Raw genomic sequence first — 22,622 nt, forward strand, 5'->3', positions numbered from 1 at the left:
AATAATTACTTCTGGAAATCATATAAGATGAAGTTTGGCTATATTTAACGTTTTCGTATATTACAAATGGAAACTGCTTGTATATACAAATATAACTACAAAGTCACTATATAGCAGAAACATGCACATCAAAGCCAAGATAATTTTTAAATAATCATTTTGAGGCATGGGATAACTTGGAAATCATCTCTGAGAAGACAATTTCATTTCTCAGGTCACTACCAAATTATTTCCATTTAAAACTAACCTCAAGAAGGAAACAAGTCTAGCTACTTTTTCATGAAAAGCTAACTATAACTTAATTATATGTTGCGTCCGCTCTGCTCTCATATTTTAACTCGCATTTTTACTAAGGGTAGCTGACCATAATAGTAAAATACCAACAAATTAATGGCAATGACGATAGCAGCTATATCATGAGTTACTGTAAAGATGACTCATTCTCTCTCACCTAATCAAGGTCCTTATTTATACAAACTTCCCCTTATCCCTGCATCAATTTTTCTTTCTCTGCCGGATCATTTCAAAACAGAAACACTTTAAGATCTCTACCTTACACAAAAATCTCCCTCGCCCCGCCCCCCACCATACCCCTGTACAAGTAAATGCCCTGTTTCTTAGATTTACAGTGAAATTCCTCAAAATAAAACAAAAAAAAAACTATAAACTCTCTTTCTATTCTTTCTTGAACCCACTACAATAATGCTTTCATCCCTGACACTCTACAGAAATGGTTCTTATCAGAGTCACCAGTCCACACTACCAAATCTAATTATTAGTTCTCAGTCCTCATTTTATTCAACCTACTAGCAGCATTGACGCAGTTCACCATTTTCTCCTCCCTGACATACTTCCATCCCTTGCCCCCTAGAGACACAGCACACTCTTGGTTTTCCTCCTTTCTGACTTGTTCCTCCTTCACAGACTCCTTCTCTTTATCTTTAGTTTACTCCCTAGACAACCACACTGTGCTTGGACTATAAGTATGACACATATACCAACAAAACTCATATTTCTCTTACCAATCTGGTCCCTTTTTCCCATGCTCCAGATTCATATGTCCAGCTTCCCATGTGAAATCTCTGCTTGAATACATAATAGGTATCTCGATGCTAACATGATCAAAATCAAATCCTAAATTCTAAATAAACACAACAAAAGCTACTCCCCACCTCCATCCCTGTCTTCTACTTACCAGTATAAAGGCAATTGCATTCTTACAATTCCTCAGGTCAAAATTTAGGAATTGTCCTTGACTCTTCTATTCTACTGATTCTGCCTGAGAAATCCATCTAGAATATTACACTTCTCATCACTTCCCCCTGTACCCTCCAGTCCAAGCCACCATGTCATTTCCTTTCTGTACTGTTCTAATATAAGCCTCTTAAACTGGACTCCCTGCTCCCACACAATATAATGTACATACAGCAGCAAGAGTAATCCTTTTAAAACTTAAGTCAGATCAGATGCGTCTTCTGTTCAAAATTTCTCATGACTCACCATCTCACTCAGAATAAAAACTAAAGACCTTATGATAGCTTACAGAGTCTCTTTCTGATATGCCCCCTGCTGCCAATCTCAACTACCACTCTTCCCTGCACACACACCACTCCTGGTACACGGGCCTCCTCACTCTACCTCACACACAGTAAGCGCGCCCCTGCCGCAGAGCCTCTGCGCATGCTGTTCCTCAGCCTGAAAATTTCTTTCCCGGGATGTCTATCTGCACAGTTCACTCTCTCACTTCATTATAAAACAGCAACTACCTACCCACACTATAACTCTATCTTCTTATCTGCTTTATTTTTCTTTATAGCATCCATTAGCATCTGGCAAAAATAGTTATTTAATTATTCCTGCCTGTCTTCCCCAAGTACCAAAAAAACCAAAAGTGCCATGAAAGTTAGGCCTTTGATTTATTTAAAAACAGCCCTAAGAACGGCCTTACACATATTTGCTGAATGACTAAACAAGTAATCTCAAAGTACTGTGCTAAATGTTTTCATACACTTCTGAGTTTAATACTCAGAAGTAAATTTCTAGTAGTGAAGATGTTACTTCTACTATTTCAACTTTACAGTGCAATGAGGGCACAAGAGATTAAATAATTCCTATGTTACACAACTTTTAAGTCATGGATTATGCTTCTGTATCTATTAAGTGAGATCATACAAATGAAGTATTTAACAAAGTATTTAACGAAATAGCTAACACTTATGGAATACTTACTATGTACCAAACATTAATCTAATTCTCATATTAACTGTTTAATAAATGGTTCCTATTATTATTATCACCATTATTTATCAGGGCCCCAAACATACTTCAATAGAAGTCACATAAAAGATGATGCTCTGAGATAAATAACACAAATTTCAACCTGTACTCTTCTCAGAAAAATGTTAACGGGCTTATAACAATGTGTATAAAGGTTGGCACTGGAAACTGTATCAAAATTAACTGAGCTCATATACAGACAAACAGAAGTTCTTACAGCAGTCATATATTTAGGAGTTATAACTGATATTTCTAATTTTCTGAGATACTAAGCTATTTTTATATAACCTGGTCATTCCCTGAAACTTTGGGTATTTATGTGACACCTGAGACTCAGAGTTAGAGCACTGAAGCTATGAAAGTCAGCATTACCCCATTTGGCCACTGTTAAAAAAGCTGAAAAAGTGATCAGACTTCATCTAGAGATATGAATGAAGATGATCTGGACAGGACTAAGGTAAATCAGAATACTGGGTAAAGGATGATATAGCCCATATTTTCAAACTTCAACCTCTGTGTGAGACAAAGGGGAGAGATATTTATTTGGTGCAAAATTTATATTTTGGGTAGCACATTATCTAATTTAACTTGTATGGTCCAGTTTCTTCAGCATCATGATTACATGGAATCTTGAACAGAGTGTGAGATCTTATTGGTTTGTACAGGTTAGGGTGATGCCCTGATATATCCCAGAGTAATTTTGGCAGAGAATAAAAAAGCACTTGCAATGTCCCCTTGGGAGACTGGGGAGAGAGGAGAAATTATTAAACTTCCCCATCTGAGGAATTTCTGATATTCTCGCAAGCAATGGGGACAACCAATTCAATAGGCTGAGCCCTCAATCCTGGGGCTTGCTCCTATAAACCTTATTCTTGTGAAGGAGAGGCTAAGCCTATTGATAATTATGCCTAAGACTCACCAATGGAGAGCTCAGATGTGGCCGATCTCTCCAAGCCAACCTGGCAGGTGCACTCATTGCCCTCCCCCACTTTGTAGGACGTGACTCCCAGAGACTTAAATCTCCCTGGCAATGTGAAACCTGATTCCTAGGGTTGATCCAATACCTGGCTCCGTTGAAATGAGAAACCTTTCTTGACCAAAAGGGGAAAGAGAGAAATGAGACAAAATAAAGTCTCAGTGGCTGAAAGATTTCATACAGAGCAGGGAGCTACACATTATATAGATATCCCATTTTTAGTTTATGGTGTATTGGAGTGGCTAGAGGGAAGTACCTGAAACCGTTGAGCTGTGTTCCAGTAGCCAAGATTCTTGAAGAAGACTGTATAACTATGTAGCTTTTACAATGTGACTGCGTGTGAAACCTTGTAACTGATGCTCCTTTTATCCAGGGTATGGGTAGATAAGTAAAAAAAATAATAATAATAATGATAAAAATAAATAAATAATAGGGTAGATAAATTAAATAATAAATAATAATAGATTGAAATACTGTGGGTCATTGAGAGGGAGGGGTAAGGGGTATATGAGATGTATGAGTACTTTTATTTTTCTCTTTATTTCCTGTTTTGGAGTGGTGCGAATGTTCTAAAAATGATCCTGGTGAAGAATAAACAACTATGTATGATAATGTGAGCCACTGACTGTATAATACAGTTAGACTGCACATGTATGCATATTTCTCAGTAAAAATTAAAAAAAAAAAAAAAAAAAGGTGTCCTGACTTCCCCAAAAGCCCCTGTAGAGCCAAGAGCTGAACCACTCATCCTAAAGGCAAGGGGCACTAGGAATGGACCCAAGGACACTGTCCAAACAAGCAACCAGCCTTGCAAAAGTTTTATGTATTATGTCCCATTATTCCCTTCCTTCTTTTGAAAACCCTCTCAGTGTATCAATATTTCCTGGTCTCAGACTCTACTATACTATTTTTGTCTTGCCTTTTTTCTCTTTCCTATAGAGGGGGGAGAAATCACCCAAGTCATTTTCCTGGCAAACATAACTATTCATGCTACCGTTTGCAAGCATACAATTTTTCAGTGTCTTTGAGAGAAAATGCCCCCAATCCTGCCTTTCCAATAAGATCCTATCATAACTTCCATCATCCCTATAAAAGTCACCTTCTCCCATTATTCTGCCCTTCTTCAGCTAACATCAATGCATTCTATGACACATGATTGTATTAATCTTTGTTTCTCAAGAGATTGGCACTCTGCCTCCCAAGGTCTGCCACCTTAATTGACATCACGTGAACCCTTTGGTAGCTGCACTGTTCTGTGTCATCAGATTTAATTGCCTGAAGGCTGCTATCTGATGAGCTGAGAAGCTTCAAAATAGTTCTTTCATAGACAGCAGAATGTAAACAAGCACCACAGACAAAAGTTACTTAACTAAATACATGCTATTTGGATTCAAGGAAAAAAATTAGCTGGATTAAAGGAGATCTTTAAAATTTTAAAATAGAACTTACTCATTTATAGCAACTACTACTGAAATTGCCAAATTTACCCAACATAAACAGCCTCTGCTTTAAAAATCAGTTTTATTTCCAAAAATAAATGGAAATTAATGCATCTTGTGGAAAAAAAATAAATTCCTTTGTCCTTGAGTTTCATGAGAGCCACAGGAATTAGCAGAATTATTTAGTATAATTTCCATCAGATCAGCATAGCATTTGGTTTTTAATTTTTATTTCAATTTGTAGATATTCAATCTTTAGTAATAACAAAGGGTAAAAACCCTTAAAACTTACGGTGCAATAATGGCTCTAGCAGGTCTTTTTGTAGATTGTACTTGTGAAAGCCAACCTTCTAGCTGTGCATTCAGCTGAGGTCCTTTAAAAAGATAAAAGGGGAAATTAAAGTTAGTAAAGCAATGTGCTACAGATAACCACACATGACACAAACCCCCATTGAACCAACTTGGAATTAAAATCACTTAATGAGCAGTGGGAGCATCAGTTTGAATGTTAATATTTGAACTTATCAACCACAAGCCATATAACTTTTAAGGCCTAATACTGACTCTCTTTCTATCCGTTTACTTATTTACAACAGTCTTCCTCCCAGAGGAAGAACTGCAAAGTCATCTACAATTTGAGGCGGTGTTTAAACAAAACAGAAAGCAGAAAACTATAAGTATATGAAGAGAAAACAACTGAGTGAATGCTTTTTAGAGCACCAAAACTTACCTTAATTAATCATTGAAATCACATCTATGAGGCTGATCACTCACATATCTAAAGATCTTTATCTCTACCCCACTGTAGACCTCTATTCCCATGATCATATCAATAATCTTTCTATACTTATACTGCTGTCCCTCCTGTTTCAACAAACTGTGCTTGCTCCTATCAAAAGTCAAGCACTCTCCCTAGCGGCATAGGAGATGACGCCCAAGAATGAGCCCTGGCTCTGGCACTCTGGGATCAACAATGCCATCCTGAACAAAAGGGGAAAAAGAAGTGTAACAAATAAGATATCAGTGGCTGAGAGTTCAAATAGAGCCGAGAGGCTACTCTGGAGGTTGCTCTTATGCAAACTTCAGTTAGACACTGCTACCTACCATAGCTTGCTAAACCCCAACCAAAACCCTTCCTGCCAATCCTAAAGAACACCTAGGGCGTTATATAAGATTCTACAAAGGCTTCATGCACTAGAATAACTTTCCAGAAACCTACAACCTCCAGATGGGTCCTTGAACCAGATAAGTCCTGAAATGCAGAGGGGCCAGCCTCTCCAGAACACCAAATAGTTCCATCCCCCAATCCCATATTATCAACATCCCCTTTCAACATGAAAAAGTTAGAATGGGCATAGCCCAAATACCCCTAAAGAGCAGGAGAAAGATCAAAGGTAATGGTGGAGTTACACAGAGAAGGTAGGGTTTAATAAATGAGTATGATAGCTGAATCATTATATTGATATTTCTTTTAGTGAAATTGTAACCCATACCAAACTCTGAAATCTGTTCTACAGCTAATTGTTGCTTTGAAATTTATTGTTTTGCATATGTTATTTTTCAAAAAGAAAAAAGTTAATTGTGATGATTAATGCACAGCTATATGATGATTTTGTGAACCAGTGATTGTAAACTTTGGATAATTACATGGTATGTGAATATATAATATATATCAATGAAAACTAAAACTAAAAAAAAGTCAAGCATTCCTGTGAGTCAGTGATTATATATTTCAGATGGTTTGTATGGTGTGAATATATCTCAATAAAACTACATTATACAGGGCGGGCCAAGGTGGCTCAGCAGGCAGAGAGCTCTCGCCTGCCATGCCAGAGACTCGGGTTCAATTCCCAGTGCCTGCCCATGCAAAAAAAATGACATTATACAAATAACATTAAAATAAATTAAAAAGTCAAGTACTCATACTTTTACACTGGATCGCATCTTATTTCTTATTCAAGGACTCCTCAGAAACTGCTCCTGCGCTGTTCCCACCACTGCACCCCTGGTTACCCAACCACTAGCGTACAAATACACTATACTAACACTGATGGACTTCCCCCAACGACACCCACTTCTCTGGTCCTCTTTAAAGCAAAGCTTCTTCGTCACCACCTATTCTCTCTTATTTTAAACTTTAAACCATGAAATATTTAAATATTTTAAAGAATGTAGTTAATAAAAAAACACCCACGTACCCACAGCCCAATTAAATTAGATCTTAACATTACTTAAAATCTTTCCTTTTTATTTATAAGAATTAAAATATTACAAATAGATTTGAACCCCTTGATAATCCCATTATGCACCTCCCTTCTTAAGAGGGATTTTGGTATTTTGTTATTCCGTTGTACTTTTACTATACAGGTACTGTAGTGACTTGAAGCTGTATATATACCAGATGTTCTTAAATTTAGTCCATCCCTCTGTGTGTGGACCATCGGAAGTAGGGCCTTTTGATGAGGCTACTCCAGTTAAAGCGTGACCAACCTCATTCAGGATGGGCATTAATCCTACTACCGGAGTTCTTCATAAGCAAATGAAATTCAGAGAGAGAAAGCTACGGAAACAAGAAGCTGAAATCAACGAAACCAGAAGAGAAGGGAGAGACCAGCAGATGTGGCCATGTGTTTTGCCATGTGGCAGACAAAACAACAGCTGGTCTTCAGAAAGAAAGCATCGTCTTGATGATGCCTTGATTTCAGTATTTTCATAGATTCAAATTTTAAGCTAATAAATCCCCACTGTTTAAGTCAATCTGTTTCATGGTATTTGCTTGGAGCAGCATAAGAAACTAAATTATGTACCAATAAACAGATAATACATGGCATTGATCTGCACGTTTTTTTGGTTTTTGTTTGTATGTTTGTTTCTGCACGGACAGGCACCAGGAATCGAATCCAGGCCTTCGGCATGGCAGGCAAGAATTCTGCCATTGAGCTACCAGGTTTGGCACATCTTTGAGCTCTACTAAAACACTGCTAATCTTCCCACAAAAGTAGGTAGATCAATTTATACTTTAATCAGCAATGGTTAAAAGTTCCCATTTTCATACATCCTTACCACTACTTGATATTCTCAGATTTTTAATTTTTTTTCAATGTGATGAGTATGAAATAGTATTGCTTTATTGCTTTGATATGCATTCCCCTAATTTCCAGCAAGATTAAGTATCTGAATTGGAACTCCCTTTTAACAAGTTTAGAGATATGTGAATAAGCAACTTTATAATGCACAGTTTCAACTGTATATTGCCAAAGTAAACTAAAAATAAAGTTTATTTGGAAAATTTCAATTTAAGAACAATTAGCAAAAAACTTAATTTCATTATTAACTAAAGGAAAAATAGTTGCTGTTTTTAAGTAAATCAAAATTTTAGCTACCTAATAAATTTCATATTAAAATAAGATACAATTTTAAATTATGTCTTTTTAAAATAATATTCAAAATTTTCCATATCACAGGAAGTACACAAACCAGAAATCTGAAAAAAAGATAAAAGCGAAGAAAATAGTACCTTCCAATTTGGCCACTATTCTTTTACATTTCTTTAATTCCTCCCTTTAATCTGAGTAAATCATCTGTCCTTTTGGAAAAGGTCCAATTTCTTCACATGGATCCTAAGACATAAACTGAACTCCAAGTTTCTCACTTCTCTTGATTAAGATAAATAAGCATACATTTTTATTTATTACAGATGGTTACTTAAACTGTTGACCTATAAAGTATCAAGAGGAAAATAAATTTGAGTTCTTCTTCCAGAGGCTAGGTAATAGTTGGCAATATGTTATCCTTGATACATGAAGACTATATATAGAATATGTGCATTGTTTTTCAAATACCCCTGGATTTGAAGGCACACTGATGAATGGAGAAAGAAAAAGAGAAAAAAAAAAAAAAAAAAAAACCTTGTTTAAATCCTAGCAAAACTACTCAATTGTTCTATGACCTTGCCGACCTAAGAGGGATGAATGGGTATTCACTTCTTCAGATAAAATAGTGAAAGTAGGCTTTCAAAGGATCAATACTAGGGTATTTCCTTAAAAACAGACAACTGGGTAGCCAATCTAATAACACTTCTATTATTCCCACTTGATTCAAACAGTATTTCACAAGTAGATTCACATGCATGGAGGCAAAACCAGAGATACTAAACACATGCACACACACAAGCCCCTGCCTTTCAGGAATTCCTATGCAACTAATGAACAGAACCATTCTAAGATAAGACTTGGTTTTTAATTAAGCCAAATTGATTTTCTACACTTGTTATCCCTGTTTGGTCTGCTCCTCCAATCCCTCTTTGCAAACTAAAAATTTCAATGGCCTAAGACTGCTCCTAGAGTCCTTGGGTCTTCCGTTGCATCAATTCACTGTGACCACCCCAATCTGGACAATAATCATTGTGTTCTATAAAGTTCTTCTCAAATTTTATGTGCAACTGAATCACCTGAGGAGTTTATTAAAATGCAAATTCTGATTCTAAAGGTCTGGAATAGGATCTGAAATTCTAAATCTCTAACATGCTCCCCCCAGGTGACGGCCAAGTTGTCAGCTTCCAGGAGTATAGATCAATGGATGCCATCCAAAAGAGGGTCTTGGACCCCAAGGGCCCCACAAACACATAGGTATATCAAGATTTGTTTACAAAAAAGAAATCTGTATGAATAAGATCAATACACACAAGGGATTAAAAATATGTTATTTTTAAAGAGTTAATAAAATGTCTTTCAGCTTTTCGTTGATAATTTCTCAATCAACAGATAATAAAGAGCAACTATAGTCACATAAGAACTCCTAAAACTGGCTGACATGACGAAGGTTCCTAAAAGAGGAAAGCACTCACTTAAACAAGAGTGAGAAGCATTCTAGACCTACCCCTTATCTTTACCAAAATCGAGCTGAATTATGCCTCAATCACTGTAGAATCTTATTTTCTACTAGCTATTTAAAAACATTACATTGTAAAGTTGGACAATAACATATTTTTTGACAATAACATTTTAATGTTATAAAATAACGTGCCTTCATTGATTAACTGAATAAATGTCTATGGAACAACTATTTATGTGCCAAGAACTAGGCTAGATATTAGAGTTATAGCATTAAGAAAGACAGATTTGAAACTTGTCTTCATGGAGTTTAATAATTAAATTCAAAGAATGGCTAAAAATTGAAAATTTCAAGCATGAAGACAAGCTAGTATGAGAGATACTTTTGGGTTGGAGAGCTTTCCAGTGTTGTTCAAACCATACCATATATATATTTTTCCCACTCCATGTACATAAAGACCACACATGACAACCCCTCACCCACACCCCACACATACATACACTGATCAGCTATCACCTTTTCTTTATTCTTTTAGGAGCAGTGTCTGTAAACTCAATTGCCGAGTACTGGTTAAACACAAAGTAAGAAGTGACAAAGCAGAAGCAAAAAATACAAAGCCAAACAAAAGTACACTGCCAATACCTATTTCATTTTTAATCCTCCTATGAATAATGTTCAAACCAAACTAAGAAATAAACTCTGACCTGTACTGAGAAATCTGTAAATAAGATGAATAAATCGGATGCTTTATAACAGTGTCTCCAGGACCTCTGGATTTCACAGGCTAATAAAACTTTAAAAGAAACTTGGGAACTAACACAGAACAGCCAATATCTTACCCTGACAAGAAAGTACATTTGAAACAGCAACCATCTATCTACAGTTACGATCATTTCATTAAAAATAAAACTTAACACCAAAAAAGTAAGAAAAGTACAATCTTAGAATAATGTCAGTTCTTTACTTAATAATTTTTTTAACATTTGTTCCCCCTATTATTTATTTATTTTTAATCCATATGTTTTACTTGTCCATCGATAAGGTAGACAAAAGGAGCATCAGACACAAGGCTCTCACAACCATGCAGTGACACTGCGACAGCCATATCATCATATTTTATCTCCAAGATATCATCAATATTAAGGTGCACCATTATTTTCTGTACCACTAAGAAAGAAATAAAACCTCCCAAACGAGGACATGATTTCTTATCACTTAGAATTCTTATTTTTATTTAATACTTATTAAAAGCCCTTTTATACTTAGATATAAATCATAACAGTCTTGGGATGTAAAAAAAGCAAAACAAATTTAAGGTATTTTAAAATGCTTTCCCAAATCCACACTCCAATATCTAAACTGCTTTTTAACTCTATGTTATCAACAACCCTTTTTTCCATAAGATCATCCTCTGTGGACTGAGCATTAGTAATGCAACATTTCTTCAAAAATTTTTTTCTCTATTGTTTCTGGGACTTTCTTCTAACACACATTCTCTAAGTCCTGATGCCATCTCTTTCCTAATCTTACCAAAAGATGTCAACAGAAGATAGAACAGAAGGTTTCAGAAGACAGCCTAGAGTGGTATCTCTTCCATAAATGGTCCTTAAATGGCACATTGACTGAAATATCAAAGGGTTTCATTTCTCACTATGCGATGGCATGACAACTATTTTACAACTAACAACAAGATGCCATGATAAGAATGCCATTCAGATGACTGTAAAACATACCTCAACTTCAGAAATGTTAATATCTGGGAAAACATTAGGGAGAGGCTGGGCTCACTTCTCTCCCAGAAAAACAACCAGGGAACAGACAGAGCATCAACCATCCCATATTACCAACAGCCCCTTCTAACATGAAAAAGTTAGAATAGGCACAGCCCAAATATTCCTAAAGAGTGGGAGAAAGATCAAAAAATAATGGAGGAGTTACACAGAGAAGGTAGCCTGGAGCAATGGCTCTGGAGCTTGACAATCAGCGGGAGTGCTGTACAACATCCAGGAGAGTACAGGATAAAGAGATGGAGAAGGTGCAGGGAGAGATTGGGAGTAAACTCTGTCAATCCCAGTTCCTTGTACCTATACCCCAATCTCAGGGAAGAAAGCTCCAGCATCTCTGGTCACTGGCAGGCAAGCAGAGGCAGACAAAAATGGCAATGGAGGTCCACTCTTCCAAAAACAGGACACGACAAGGTTTAGCTGAGTGGAATAGGCTGCTGGAAAAAAACATATGCTTGCAGGCATCAAAAGTGCACTTAAAGGAAGACAGCTAAAGGCTTTTGGGCAAAGAAACACATTTGCAAGGCAGGGCAGGAAAGTGCATCTGTGGGGAGTATAATTAAAAGCTTTTTGGCATCTTTGACTGGCTCTCTCCCCGGGACCCTGTGGAACAAGAACATGACCCTTTAGTGGGTCCCTGGCCCAGTCCTAATTGGATAATACTGACAAACTTAGTATCAAAGAAGAGCATTAACACAAACCCACTTAACAAAAGCCTTGACGAAAGAGAATCTAACCTTCGGAGTGATTTCACCAAGATAATCTGATGCCCAGACAAAAGCAAAAATAACAAGTCATATCAAGAAACAGGAAGATATGGCCCAGTCAAAGGACCATATCAAAAAGTTGGAGGAGTACAGAATCTGGAACAACTAATCAAAAATGCTCAATCAAATTTTCTAAATCAATTCAAGGAGATGCCTAAGAGATAAAGAATATTAAGAAAAACTGGCCGAGCATAAAGAGGAATTTAAAATCATGCAAAGAAAAATAAAAGAATTTATGGGAATGAAAGTCACAACAGATGAAATAAAAATACAGTAGAGGCACACAATAGCAGAGTTGAAGAGGCAAAAGAACGGATGAGTGAGCTAGAAGAGAGAACATCCAAAATTGAACAGACAACAGATGAGAACAGAATGGGAAAAACTGAGCAGGATCTCAGGGAACAGAATGATAACATGAAGTGCACAAACATTCCTGCCATGGGTGTGCCAGATACAGAAGAGAGGGGAAAGGGACAGAAGGAATATTTGAGGAAATGATGGTCAACAACTTCCCAACTCTTATGAAAGGCACTGATAGCCGTGCCAAAGAGGTGCAACATACTCTAAACCAGATAAATCCAAACAGATGCACTACAAGACACCAACTAATCAAAACGTCAAAGGCCAAAGACAAAAAGAGTCTTCAGAAAGCAGCAAGAGAAAAGCTATTCATTACATATAAGGGAAGCCAGAAAAGACTAAGAACCAATTTCTCGTCAAAACCGTGGAGGGGAGAAGGCAGTGGTATAATATATTCAGGACACTGAAAGAGAAAAACTGTCAGGCAAAAATTCCCTATCCAACAAAACAGTCCTTCAAAACTGTCAGAGAGTTTAATATTTTCACAGATAAACAGAAAGAAAGAGTTCCTCAACAAGAGACCTGCCCTACAAGAAAACATAAATGTAGACCTACAGGCTGAAAGGAAGGGACAGGAGAGAGAGGCGTGGAAGTGTAGAAATAAAGAGTATTAGTTAAGGTAACTAAAAGCATATAAAGAGAGACAAAAATAAGACACCAACAAATAAAAGCCAAAGAATGAAATGATTGAAGTTCTGCCATTACATAATAACACTGATATTAATGGATTAAAAGATACAGACTAGCCAAAAGGATAAAAAATATAAGCCATCTCTAGGCTGTCTACAAGAGATTCACCTTAGACTCAAGGATGCAGATAGGTTGAAAGTGAAAAGATGGAAAAAGATAACTCCATGCAAACAGTATCCAAAAAAAGCTGGCCATGTATTTTAATATCAGACAAATTAGACTATAGAGGGAAAGTTGTTATAAGAGACAAAGAAGGATATTATATATATTTAAAGGGGGGCAATCCACAAAGAAGAAATAACAGTCATCAATATCTATCACCCTAACCAGGGTGCCCCAAAATACATGAGACAAACACAAGCAAAACTGAAGGGAGAAATAGATGCATCTTCAATCCACCATTCACATCAACAGACAGACCATCTAGACAGAGGATCAAAAAGGAAACAGAGAATATCAATAATTTTATAAATGAAGCAGACCTAGCAGACATATACAGAACACTGCACCCCAAAACAGCAGGATATACATTCTTCTCACGGACATTCTCCAGGATAGACCACATATTGGGTTACAAAACAGGTCTCAATAGATTTTAACAGACTGAAATTATACAAAGCACTTTGACCATAATGCAATGAAGCTGGAAATCAACAACAGGTGGAGGACAGAATAATGCACAAATTTATGGAGATTAAAAACACTCTTAAATAATAAATGAGTCAAAAAAGAAACTGCACGAGAAATCAGTAAACATCTTAAGAAGAATGAAACCGAGAATACAGTGCATCAAAATTTATCAGATGCAGCAAAGGCAGTACTGGGGGGGGGGGGGGCAGCAGATTTATAGCCCTAAATGCCTACATTAAAAAGGAATAAAGAGCTAAAATCAAAGACCTAACTACACATCTGGAAGATCTAGAAGAAGAACAGCAAATTAACACTAAAGCAAGCAGCAGGTGAGAAATATCAAAGATCAGAGCAAAAATAAATAAAATTGAGAACAAAAGAATAGAGAGAATCAACAAAACCAAAAATTGGTTCTTTGAGAAGAGAAACAAAATTGACAAAACCTTAGCTAGACTGACAAAGAAAAAAAGAGAAAAGATGTAAATAAATAAAATCAGAAATGAGAGAGGGGGGCTATTACTACTGACCCCAAAGAAATAAAATGAGAGGGGTCATTAGTACTGGCCCTAAAGAAATAAAAAAGTTCATAAGAGGATGCTTTAAACACTGTATGCCAACAAACTAGGCAACTTAGATGAAATGGACAATTTCTAAGAAACACCAACCTACACTGATTCAAGAAACAGAAAATCTCAACAAACCAATCACAAGATACTGAAAGAGTACACAAAGAACACCAAACAAAGAAAAGCCTACATAAATTCAAGATGAATTCTACCAATCATTCCAAGAAAAGTAACAGCAATCCTGCTGAGACTCATCCAAAAAACTGAAGAGGAGGTAATGCCATCTAATTCATTCTATGAAGCCAACATCACCCTAATACAAAAACCAGTAAAGACAATGGGGGGATGGGTAAGGGGTATGGTATGTGTTAATTTTTTTGTTTTCTTTTATTTCTTTTTCTATATTGATGCAAATGTTCTAAGAAATGATCATGATGATGATATACAACTATGTGATGATATTGTGAGTTACTGATTATATATGTAGAATGATCATATGGTAGGAATGTTTGTCTGTATGTTGGTATGTTTAATAAATAGAATTAAAAAAAAAAACCAGTAAAGACACTACAAGAAAGGAAAATTACTGCCCAAACTCCCTAACAAATATAGATGCAAAATTCCTCAACAAACTACTTGCAAATTGAATCCAACTGCACATTAAAAGAATTACACACCATGATGAAGTGGGTTTTATCCCAAGTATGCAAGGGTGGCTCAATACAAGAAAACCAACTAAGTAATATACCATATTAACAAATCAAAGGGGGGAAGTCACACAATCACCTAGACTCAAAAAAGGGATTTGACAAAATCCAGCATCCCTTCTTGATAAAAACACTTCAAAAGATAGGAACAGAAGGGTCCTTTCTCAATATGATAAAGAGCTTAAATGAAAAACCCAGAGCTAACATCGTACTCAATGGCAAAAAACTGAAAGCTTTCCCGCTGAAATCAGGAACAACAAAAGGATGTCCACAGCCATCACTGTTATTCAACATTGTGCTAGAAGTTCTAGTGAACAGCAGTTATGGAAGAAAAAGAAACAAAAGGCATCCAAACATGAAAGAAGCAAAACTCAAGTGACACTATTTGTAGATGATATGACCCTATACCAAGAAAGTCCCCAAAAATCCACAACAAAACTACTAGACCTAATTTAAAAAGTGGTGAGATACAAGATTAACATGCAAAAATTAGTATTCTATACACTAGTAATGAGCAATCTGAGGAGGAAACAAGGGGAAAAACTCCATTTACAATAGCAACTGAAAGAATCAATATATAGAAATAAACTTAACCAAGGATGTAAAAAACCTATATTTAGAAGACTACAAAGCATAGCTAAAAAAAAATTTTAAAAGACCAAAATAAATGGAAGGACATTTCAAGTTGATGGATTAGAAGACTAAACATTCTTAAAATGTCAATTCTACCCAAACTGATTTATAGATTCAATGCAATCCCAAATGAAAGCCCAACAGCCTGCTTCGAGAACTGGAAAAGCCAATTACGAAATTTATTTGGAAGGGTAAGGGGCCCTGAATAGAAAAAAAAATCTTAAAAAAGAAAAATGAAGTTGGAGAACTCTCACTTCCTGACTTCAAAGATACAGTGATAAAAATATCATGGTATTGGCATAAAGATGTCAATGGAGATAGAGATACTGCCCAATGGGATCGAACTAAGAGTTCAAAAATAGACCCTCACATCTATGGTCAATTTATTTTTGACACGGCTACCAAGTCCACTCACCTGGGACAGAGCAATCTCTTCAACAAATGGTGCTGGGAAAACTGGATATCCATATCCAAAAGAATGAAAGAAGAGCCCTATCCCACTCCCAATACAAAAATTAACTGAAAATGGATCAAAGACCTAAGTATAGATCCATAAAACTCCTGGAAGAAAACGTAGAGAAGTATCTTCAAGATCTTTTGAATGGTTTCTTACACCTTATAGCCAAAGCACAAGCTACTAAAGAAAAACTGATAAATGGAATCTCCTCAAAAATGGAGTACTTTTGTGCTTCAAAGGACTTTGTCAAGCAGTAAACGCAGCCTACTCAATGGCAGAAAATATTTTGAAACCAAACATCTAATAAGGGTTTCATATCCAGAATATATAAAGAAATCCTACAACACAACAATAAAAAGACAAATAATGTAATTTAAAAATCGGCAAATGTCATGAACAACCACTTCTCCAAAGATGAAATACAAATGGCTAATATACACATGTAAAGATGTTCAACATCACTAGCTATTAGGGAAATGCAAAATAAAATGTTCTGATATTTTTTAATTTTGATTCATAATAGCAAAAACTTCATCAAAGCCAGCATATGGGAATCACTGCTTCTCACTATACTGAAAAGCATTTGAGGCGCTGCACTGACCACAAAACTCTCATCTAATTTTTTACATAGGAAAAATGGATAGATCCAGCTGTTTCCACCCAAAATCTTTACAGTAGGTTAGTCCTACTGTAACCACATATTAGAATTTATTGCCATGCTATTTACAAAACTATTATTTTATTTAGATATATCTCAAGAGATGCTGTTTGTTCTCATGTGTCATGACAGGGCTCCTCAAACAGAAAAGTATATATCCTTAATACAATACTCCAGGGGATGCAAGAACAAAAGAATTCCCACACTGAGATCTCAACTCCATCCAGAGCAGTGCTCTATCATACTCTATTAACCAAGACAACAACAAAACACCTGCTGGGAAGGAATACTGATTGTTCTCCTTGAGTCAAGTCCAAGGTTGGGCCAAATCCAAACAAAGTGGATTCTTTATTAGCCACTAAACTATCAAAACATGTTAAGAATTTATTTTCATTTTTGCCTGAACGCTGCAATTGCATACATCCACATGAAGAATTAACAATCCAAATGAAGGATTTTTAATGTGTACCAACCAACTCTTAGATTTGACTAACTGCAATCACTTACCACATTTCTGTCCACTTAGAGTATGTCTCAAAATTTTCACATAGTTAACACAAAATCCATTGCATTTCATACTTAATGGGGTTGCAAATTTGGAAATTACTGTATATATTCTTCTCCAAATTGTTCACAAAACGGTAATATAAAAATGTGTGTAGCCAAATGAAATCAGAAGGAAAGACAGCCGATAAAGACTGAGACGGTACAATCTAGGATTGCCTAGTGTGTACAATGATAGTGACTAAATGTACAGATTAAAAATGTTTTGCATGAGGAAGAACAAAGGAATGTCAATATTGTAGGATGCTGAAAATAGATGGTAATTCATATTTTAAAACTTAAACTTATGTGTGAGACTAAAGCAAAAAATGTTTATTTGATACAAAATTTATATTTTGACTAGTACATCTCCTAATATAACTTATATGGACAGTTTAATTGAACAACATAAGTACATGGAACCTTGAGCAGGGCATGAGAGTTTGTAGGTTTGTCCAGAGTGACGCCCTGACAAATCCCAGAGCAATCTGAATAGTGAATAAAAAGTATTTGCAAAGTCCCATGGGGGGAATGGTGAGAAAGAGGGAAAATTCAACTTCCCCATATGAAGAAGGCCTGATATTCTCGCAAGTAGTGAGGACAACAAAATCAATAGGCCGAACCCTCAATCTTGGGGTCTGTCCATATAATACTTATCCCCACAAGGATAGGCTAAGCATACTTAAAATTAGGCTTAAGAGTCACCCCCAGAGAATCTCTTTTGTTGCTCAGATGTGGCCTCTCTCTCAGCCAACACAGCAAACAAACTCACTGCCCTCCCCATCTCTACGTGGGACATGACTCCCAGGGATGTAAACCTCCCTGGCAATGTGGGATAGAAATCCTAGAATGAGCTGAGACGCAGCATCAAGAGACTGAGAAAACCTTCTAAGTGAAAGGGGGAAGAGCGAAATGAGACAAAATAAAGTGTCAATGGCTGAGAGATTCCAAACAGAGTTGAGAGGTTATCTTGGAGGTTATTCATATGCATTAAATAGATATCACCTTTTTAGTTAAGATGTAATGGAGAGGTTGGAGGGAAATGCCTGAAAATGTAGAGCTGTGTTCCAGTAGCCATTTTTCTTGAAGATGATTGTATAATGATACAGCTTTCACAGAGTGACATGTGACTGTGAAAAACTTGTGTCTGATGCTCCTTTTATCCTCGGTATGGACAGATGAGTAAAACATAAGGATTAAAAATAAATAAATAATAGGGGGAACAAATGTTAAAATAAATTTAGTAGATTGAAATACTAGTGATCAATGAAACAGCTTGATAAGGGGTATAGAAAAAAATAGGGGAAACAAAGGCTAAAATATATTGGTAAATGGAAATACTAGCAATCAATGAGAGGGAGGGGTAAGGGGTGTGGTATGTCTGAGTTTTTTTTCTTTTTTGCTTTTTATTTATTTTTCTGAATTGATGTAAATGTTTTAAGAAATGTTCATGGTGATGAATATACAACTATGTGATGATACTGTGAGTTACTGATTATATATCAGTATATATATATGTGTATGTTTAAAAATAAAAAAATTAAAAGAAAAAAAGAATGTTCGTGTTGTGTGCTGATTGGTTTTATTAATAAAATTTTTAAAAAGATGTGTGTAGCACTAATACCTGTCCATTAATTTGGATTCTTTATACCTACCTCTGCTCACCATTTATAAATGAATTACCTATCTCTGCCATAGGATGCCACTCCCCAACCGCTGCAGAGTTCTTGGTTGTATAGCATTGTATCTGAATTCTTTTCTAAGATAAAGATATTGATTTTTTGTTTGCTATTTATTTCATTATAAAAATATAATGTTCAATATAGGAAATCTGAGCAATACAGATTAGGAAGGGGAGGAAAACATAATCCCACAATTATAAAAATCACCAAAATAAGCATTTTCCAAGTTTCCTTCTAATCTTTAATACCATAAACAATTCTATAACCTATTTTTAACTTATGTAATATTACAGAAATATCATTACCCTGTATTATAAACTCTTCATAGACATCTTATGGCTAAATACTATTGCATTGTGTGACTGGGTCAGTTTCCTTAAATACTGTAATATAAAATGCTTACGTTGTTTCTAACTTTTGCATTATTATAATTTTGTAACATATATCTTTTTGTAAAGCTTTTCTCATATTTAAAATTATTTTGAGAGTCTCAGAAATGGAATTACTGTACAAGTCAGTATGGGACATTTTAAAATTTTAATACTGTAACATAAAGAAAAAAACTTGGTTAGCAATCTCTGAATCTTAGGAATTCCCTATGACAGGAGGGCCTTTTGTTCTTTCTGATGAACCCAGGAACAACCTGCTAGTTAGAGGGTGGAGCCAGTTATACCTGCAGCCTTAGGGTGGAGGCTGGACATAACAAAAAGACCAACCATGTGATTAGGGGTTAGGGGCTTTGAGTTTCCCTGTATGTCTAGGAAGGAAGGAGGGCTGTAGATCAACCATGTGGACAAGGATTCTTATCATCATGCCTATGTAATGAGACCCCACATAGCTCGAGATACTCAGAGAGCTCCCACGATTCATCAAATACATCTCTGTGCCAGCAGGGTGACATGTTCAGATCCCATGTGGAGAGGACACAGAAGCTTGTTTGTGACCCTCCCAGACTTCACCCTACGCATTTCTTCTTTCGGTTTCTTCTTATTTTTATCCTTTTACAATAATAAACTATAACGTAAGTGTAGGACAGTGCTTTCAATCAGTTCTTTTCAATGAGTTCTGTGACTCATTCTGGAGACTCATCAAACTGAGGAGATAGTGGGAACCCCTGAATTTGCAGCTAGTTGGTCAGAAGTGTGGGTGGCCAGGCTCCAAAATTATGACTGGTACCTGAAGGAGAAATTGTAGAGAATTGCCCTTATCCTATGGAGTCTAGCCTAACTCCAGGTAAAGAGTCAGAACTTAATTTGACTGATTTACTACAGCATTTGCAGTTGGTGTCAGAAGTGGTTGGAAGAAATGATAGAAGTTTTTTGATACCCCATGTTATCCAATATACATTCATGCATTATCAAGCACCATGGATGATAATGCCTGTTTCACTATAACCTCACCAATCTCCTTAAAAAATATTTTTTAGACTAAATCATTTAACCCAAGCCCTATTTGAAAAAATAGTAAAATCTGTGCCCTATCCTCAATAATATTTGACATTTCAAAATAAATACTGTAATATTTCTTTAACCAAAGCAACTAATTTCTAAAAAACAAACATTTTGATTTCTAGGTATGTGTTGTCTACTATAAAAATAGTTAACACCAAGACTATTTCACTGTATTATACTGCTGGTTTTTTTTATTAAAAAAAATTAACTAACACAACATTTAGAAATCATTCCATTCTACATATGCAATTATACTGCTGTTTTAAATTAACCACAATCCTATAGATTTTTAGATGCTTTAAATCTTTTAAATACATATATTTAGAGAAGTTGTAGGTTTACAGAAAACTTACAGTAAGATACAGAGTTTCCATATATTACCCTATTATTAATACTTTTTTTTTTACAACTGATGAAAGCACATTTTTATAACTGTACTATTAACCACAAGTCCATTTATCTTAGGATTTACTGTGGTATACCATCCCATGGATTTTTTTTTTAATTTTTATTCTGCTAACACATAAGCAATCTAAAATTATCCCTTTTTACCACATTTAAATATATAATTCAGTGTGGTTAATTACATTCACAATATTATCACCACTACCCATTACCAAAACTTCTCCATCATCCCAAATAGAAACACTGTACATTTTAAGTCTTAACTCCCTATACTCCACCCTACCCCGACCCCTACCCCATTCCCATTGCCTGGTAACCTATATTTGAGGTTCTGACTCAAATATGAGTCAAATATATGAGTCTGCTTATTCTAATTATTTCATTTCAGTGAGATCATACAATATTTGTCCTTTTGTCTGGTTTATTTCATTCAACATGATGTCTTCAAAGGCCAACCATGTTATAGCATGTATTAAAACTTCATTTCTATGGCTGGATTATATTCCATTGCGTGCATACATCAAATTTTGTTTATCCATTCATCAGTATGAGAAGGTTTATAACTGAGATGTTTCATTAAATTAATAAATCACATAAATTAGAAGATTAAGTTAGCAATACAGGAAAGCATGAATTTTGTCTCTAATTTAAAGCCATAGGTAAGCCCTTTGCTTCCTAAAAGTTTACATTAAGTTTATTTTTAATAGAATGTTTCTAGCCTCTCACTTCTATCAATGCTTTTTCAAATTTTTCTACCCAAATAACCCTGATGTCAGAAGAAAATGAATCATACTCCTAGCAACAAAGTAGCATTCAAACCCATTCTCTTCTGAATCTTCTCAGTTCAAAAATTCATGAGAACGTGGTAGTCTAAAAAACTATATCTTCATGTTTATTTCAAAACTCCTCTATCTTCATCTTCTTCCATGCTTCCATATGCAATTTAAACTATAACTCCAAAGAGGATGCACCATATTTACCCGCTGACACAGGGTCAAGTACTCTAGCGAGGGAAATGTAAACCTGGATCATGAAAGCCAACCACTTAAAGTGACACAAATGCTTAAGGGTGAGTCCACAATATTTTCTTAAGGCAGATCTAACAGGAATCATTATTTTCTTCTAGTTTTCTTTATGTTTCTTGGGGTTATAAAGGGCTAGTTGGTACTACTGAATTTGGATAATTTGCTAGCAAATCCTAAAACATGACCTGCAGAAATATAAACCAAGTCTGCTTTATTAGAAAAAGTCATGATTAAGATAACATTTCCTAAATAAGGTAACTTCTTTTACAATTGCTATAAAAACAGTTTCTTAGGATAAAGGAAAAGTCCATTTTTGCTTTTTTTATATATTGCTACCACAAAACAGATTTGTGAACATTACCACATTCTTACTATATTTTCTGTAATACAAGTTTCCTTCTCTAAGAGTTTTATTCACAGAATTTGATCAGAAAAAAACAGATAAGACCCAGTGGACAATGCCAAATTAAACATGTCAAGAGGTTATACTATGTTGCATATCATGAACTAATAGAAGAAAAGATTCCAAATAATCAAAATATCCATCAAAAAAAAAAGTGGTCAAATAAATTGCGGCATATCCATAAGAAGCAGAATAGCTAACAATTGCAAAACAATGAGGCAAAATTTTATGTACCTCTATGGAAAGATCTCATAATTGAAGAAAAAAGAAAGAAGCATGGTATAGTATGTTGTCATTTGTGTGTGTGTGTATATATATTTATGTGTATATATGTAT

At 35.5% G+C, this 22,622-nt stretch overlaps 1 protein-coding gene across 6 annotated transcripts in view; it reads right to left on the reverse strand.

Annotated features, from left to right (window-relative positions):
* The window catches only part of MEMO1 (mediator of cell motility 1), a 164,382-nt gene that overhangs the window by 88,055 nt on the left and 53,705 nt on the right, over positions 1–22,622 (reverse strand). For all 6 annotated transcript variants that reach the window (XR_013164569.1, XM_077134991.1, XM_077134987.1 and 3 more), the window contains one exon: positions 4,985–5,066. Coding sequence is in view for 4 of the 6 variants with exons in the window: in XM_077134991.1 (XP_076991106.1) it covers positions 4,985–5,066 (82 nt within the window). In the remaining 2 variants the exon portion in view is untranslated. The remainder of the gene's footprint in view (positions 1–4,984; positions 5,067–22,622) is intronic.

Source organism: Tamandua tetradactyla, chromosome 17 (assembly GCF_023851605.1).
Source record: "Tamandua tetradactyla isolate mTamTet1 chromosome 17, mTamTet1.pri, whole genome shotgun sequence".
In the NCBI taxonomy this organism is placed as follows: Eukaryota; Metazoa; Chordata; class Mammalia; order Pilosa; family Myrmecophagidae; genus Tamandua; species Tamandua tetradactyla.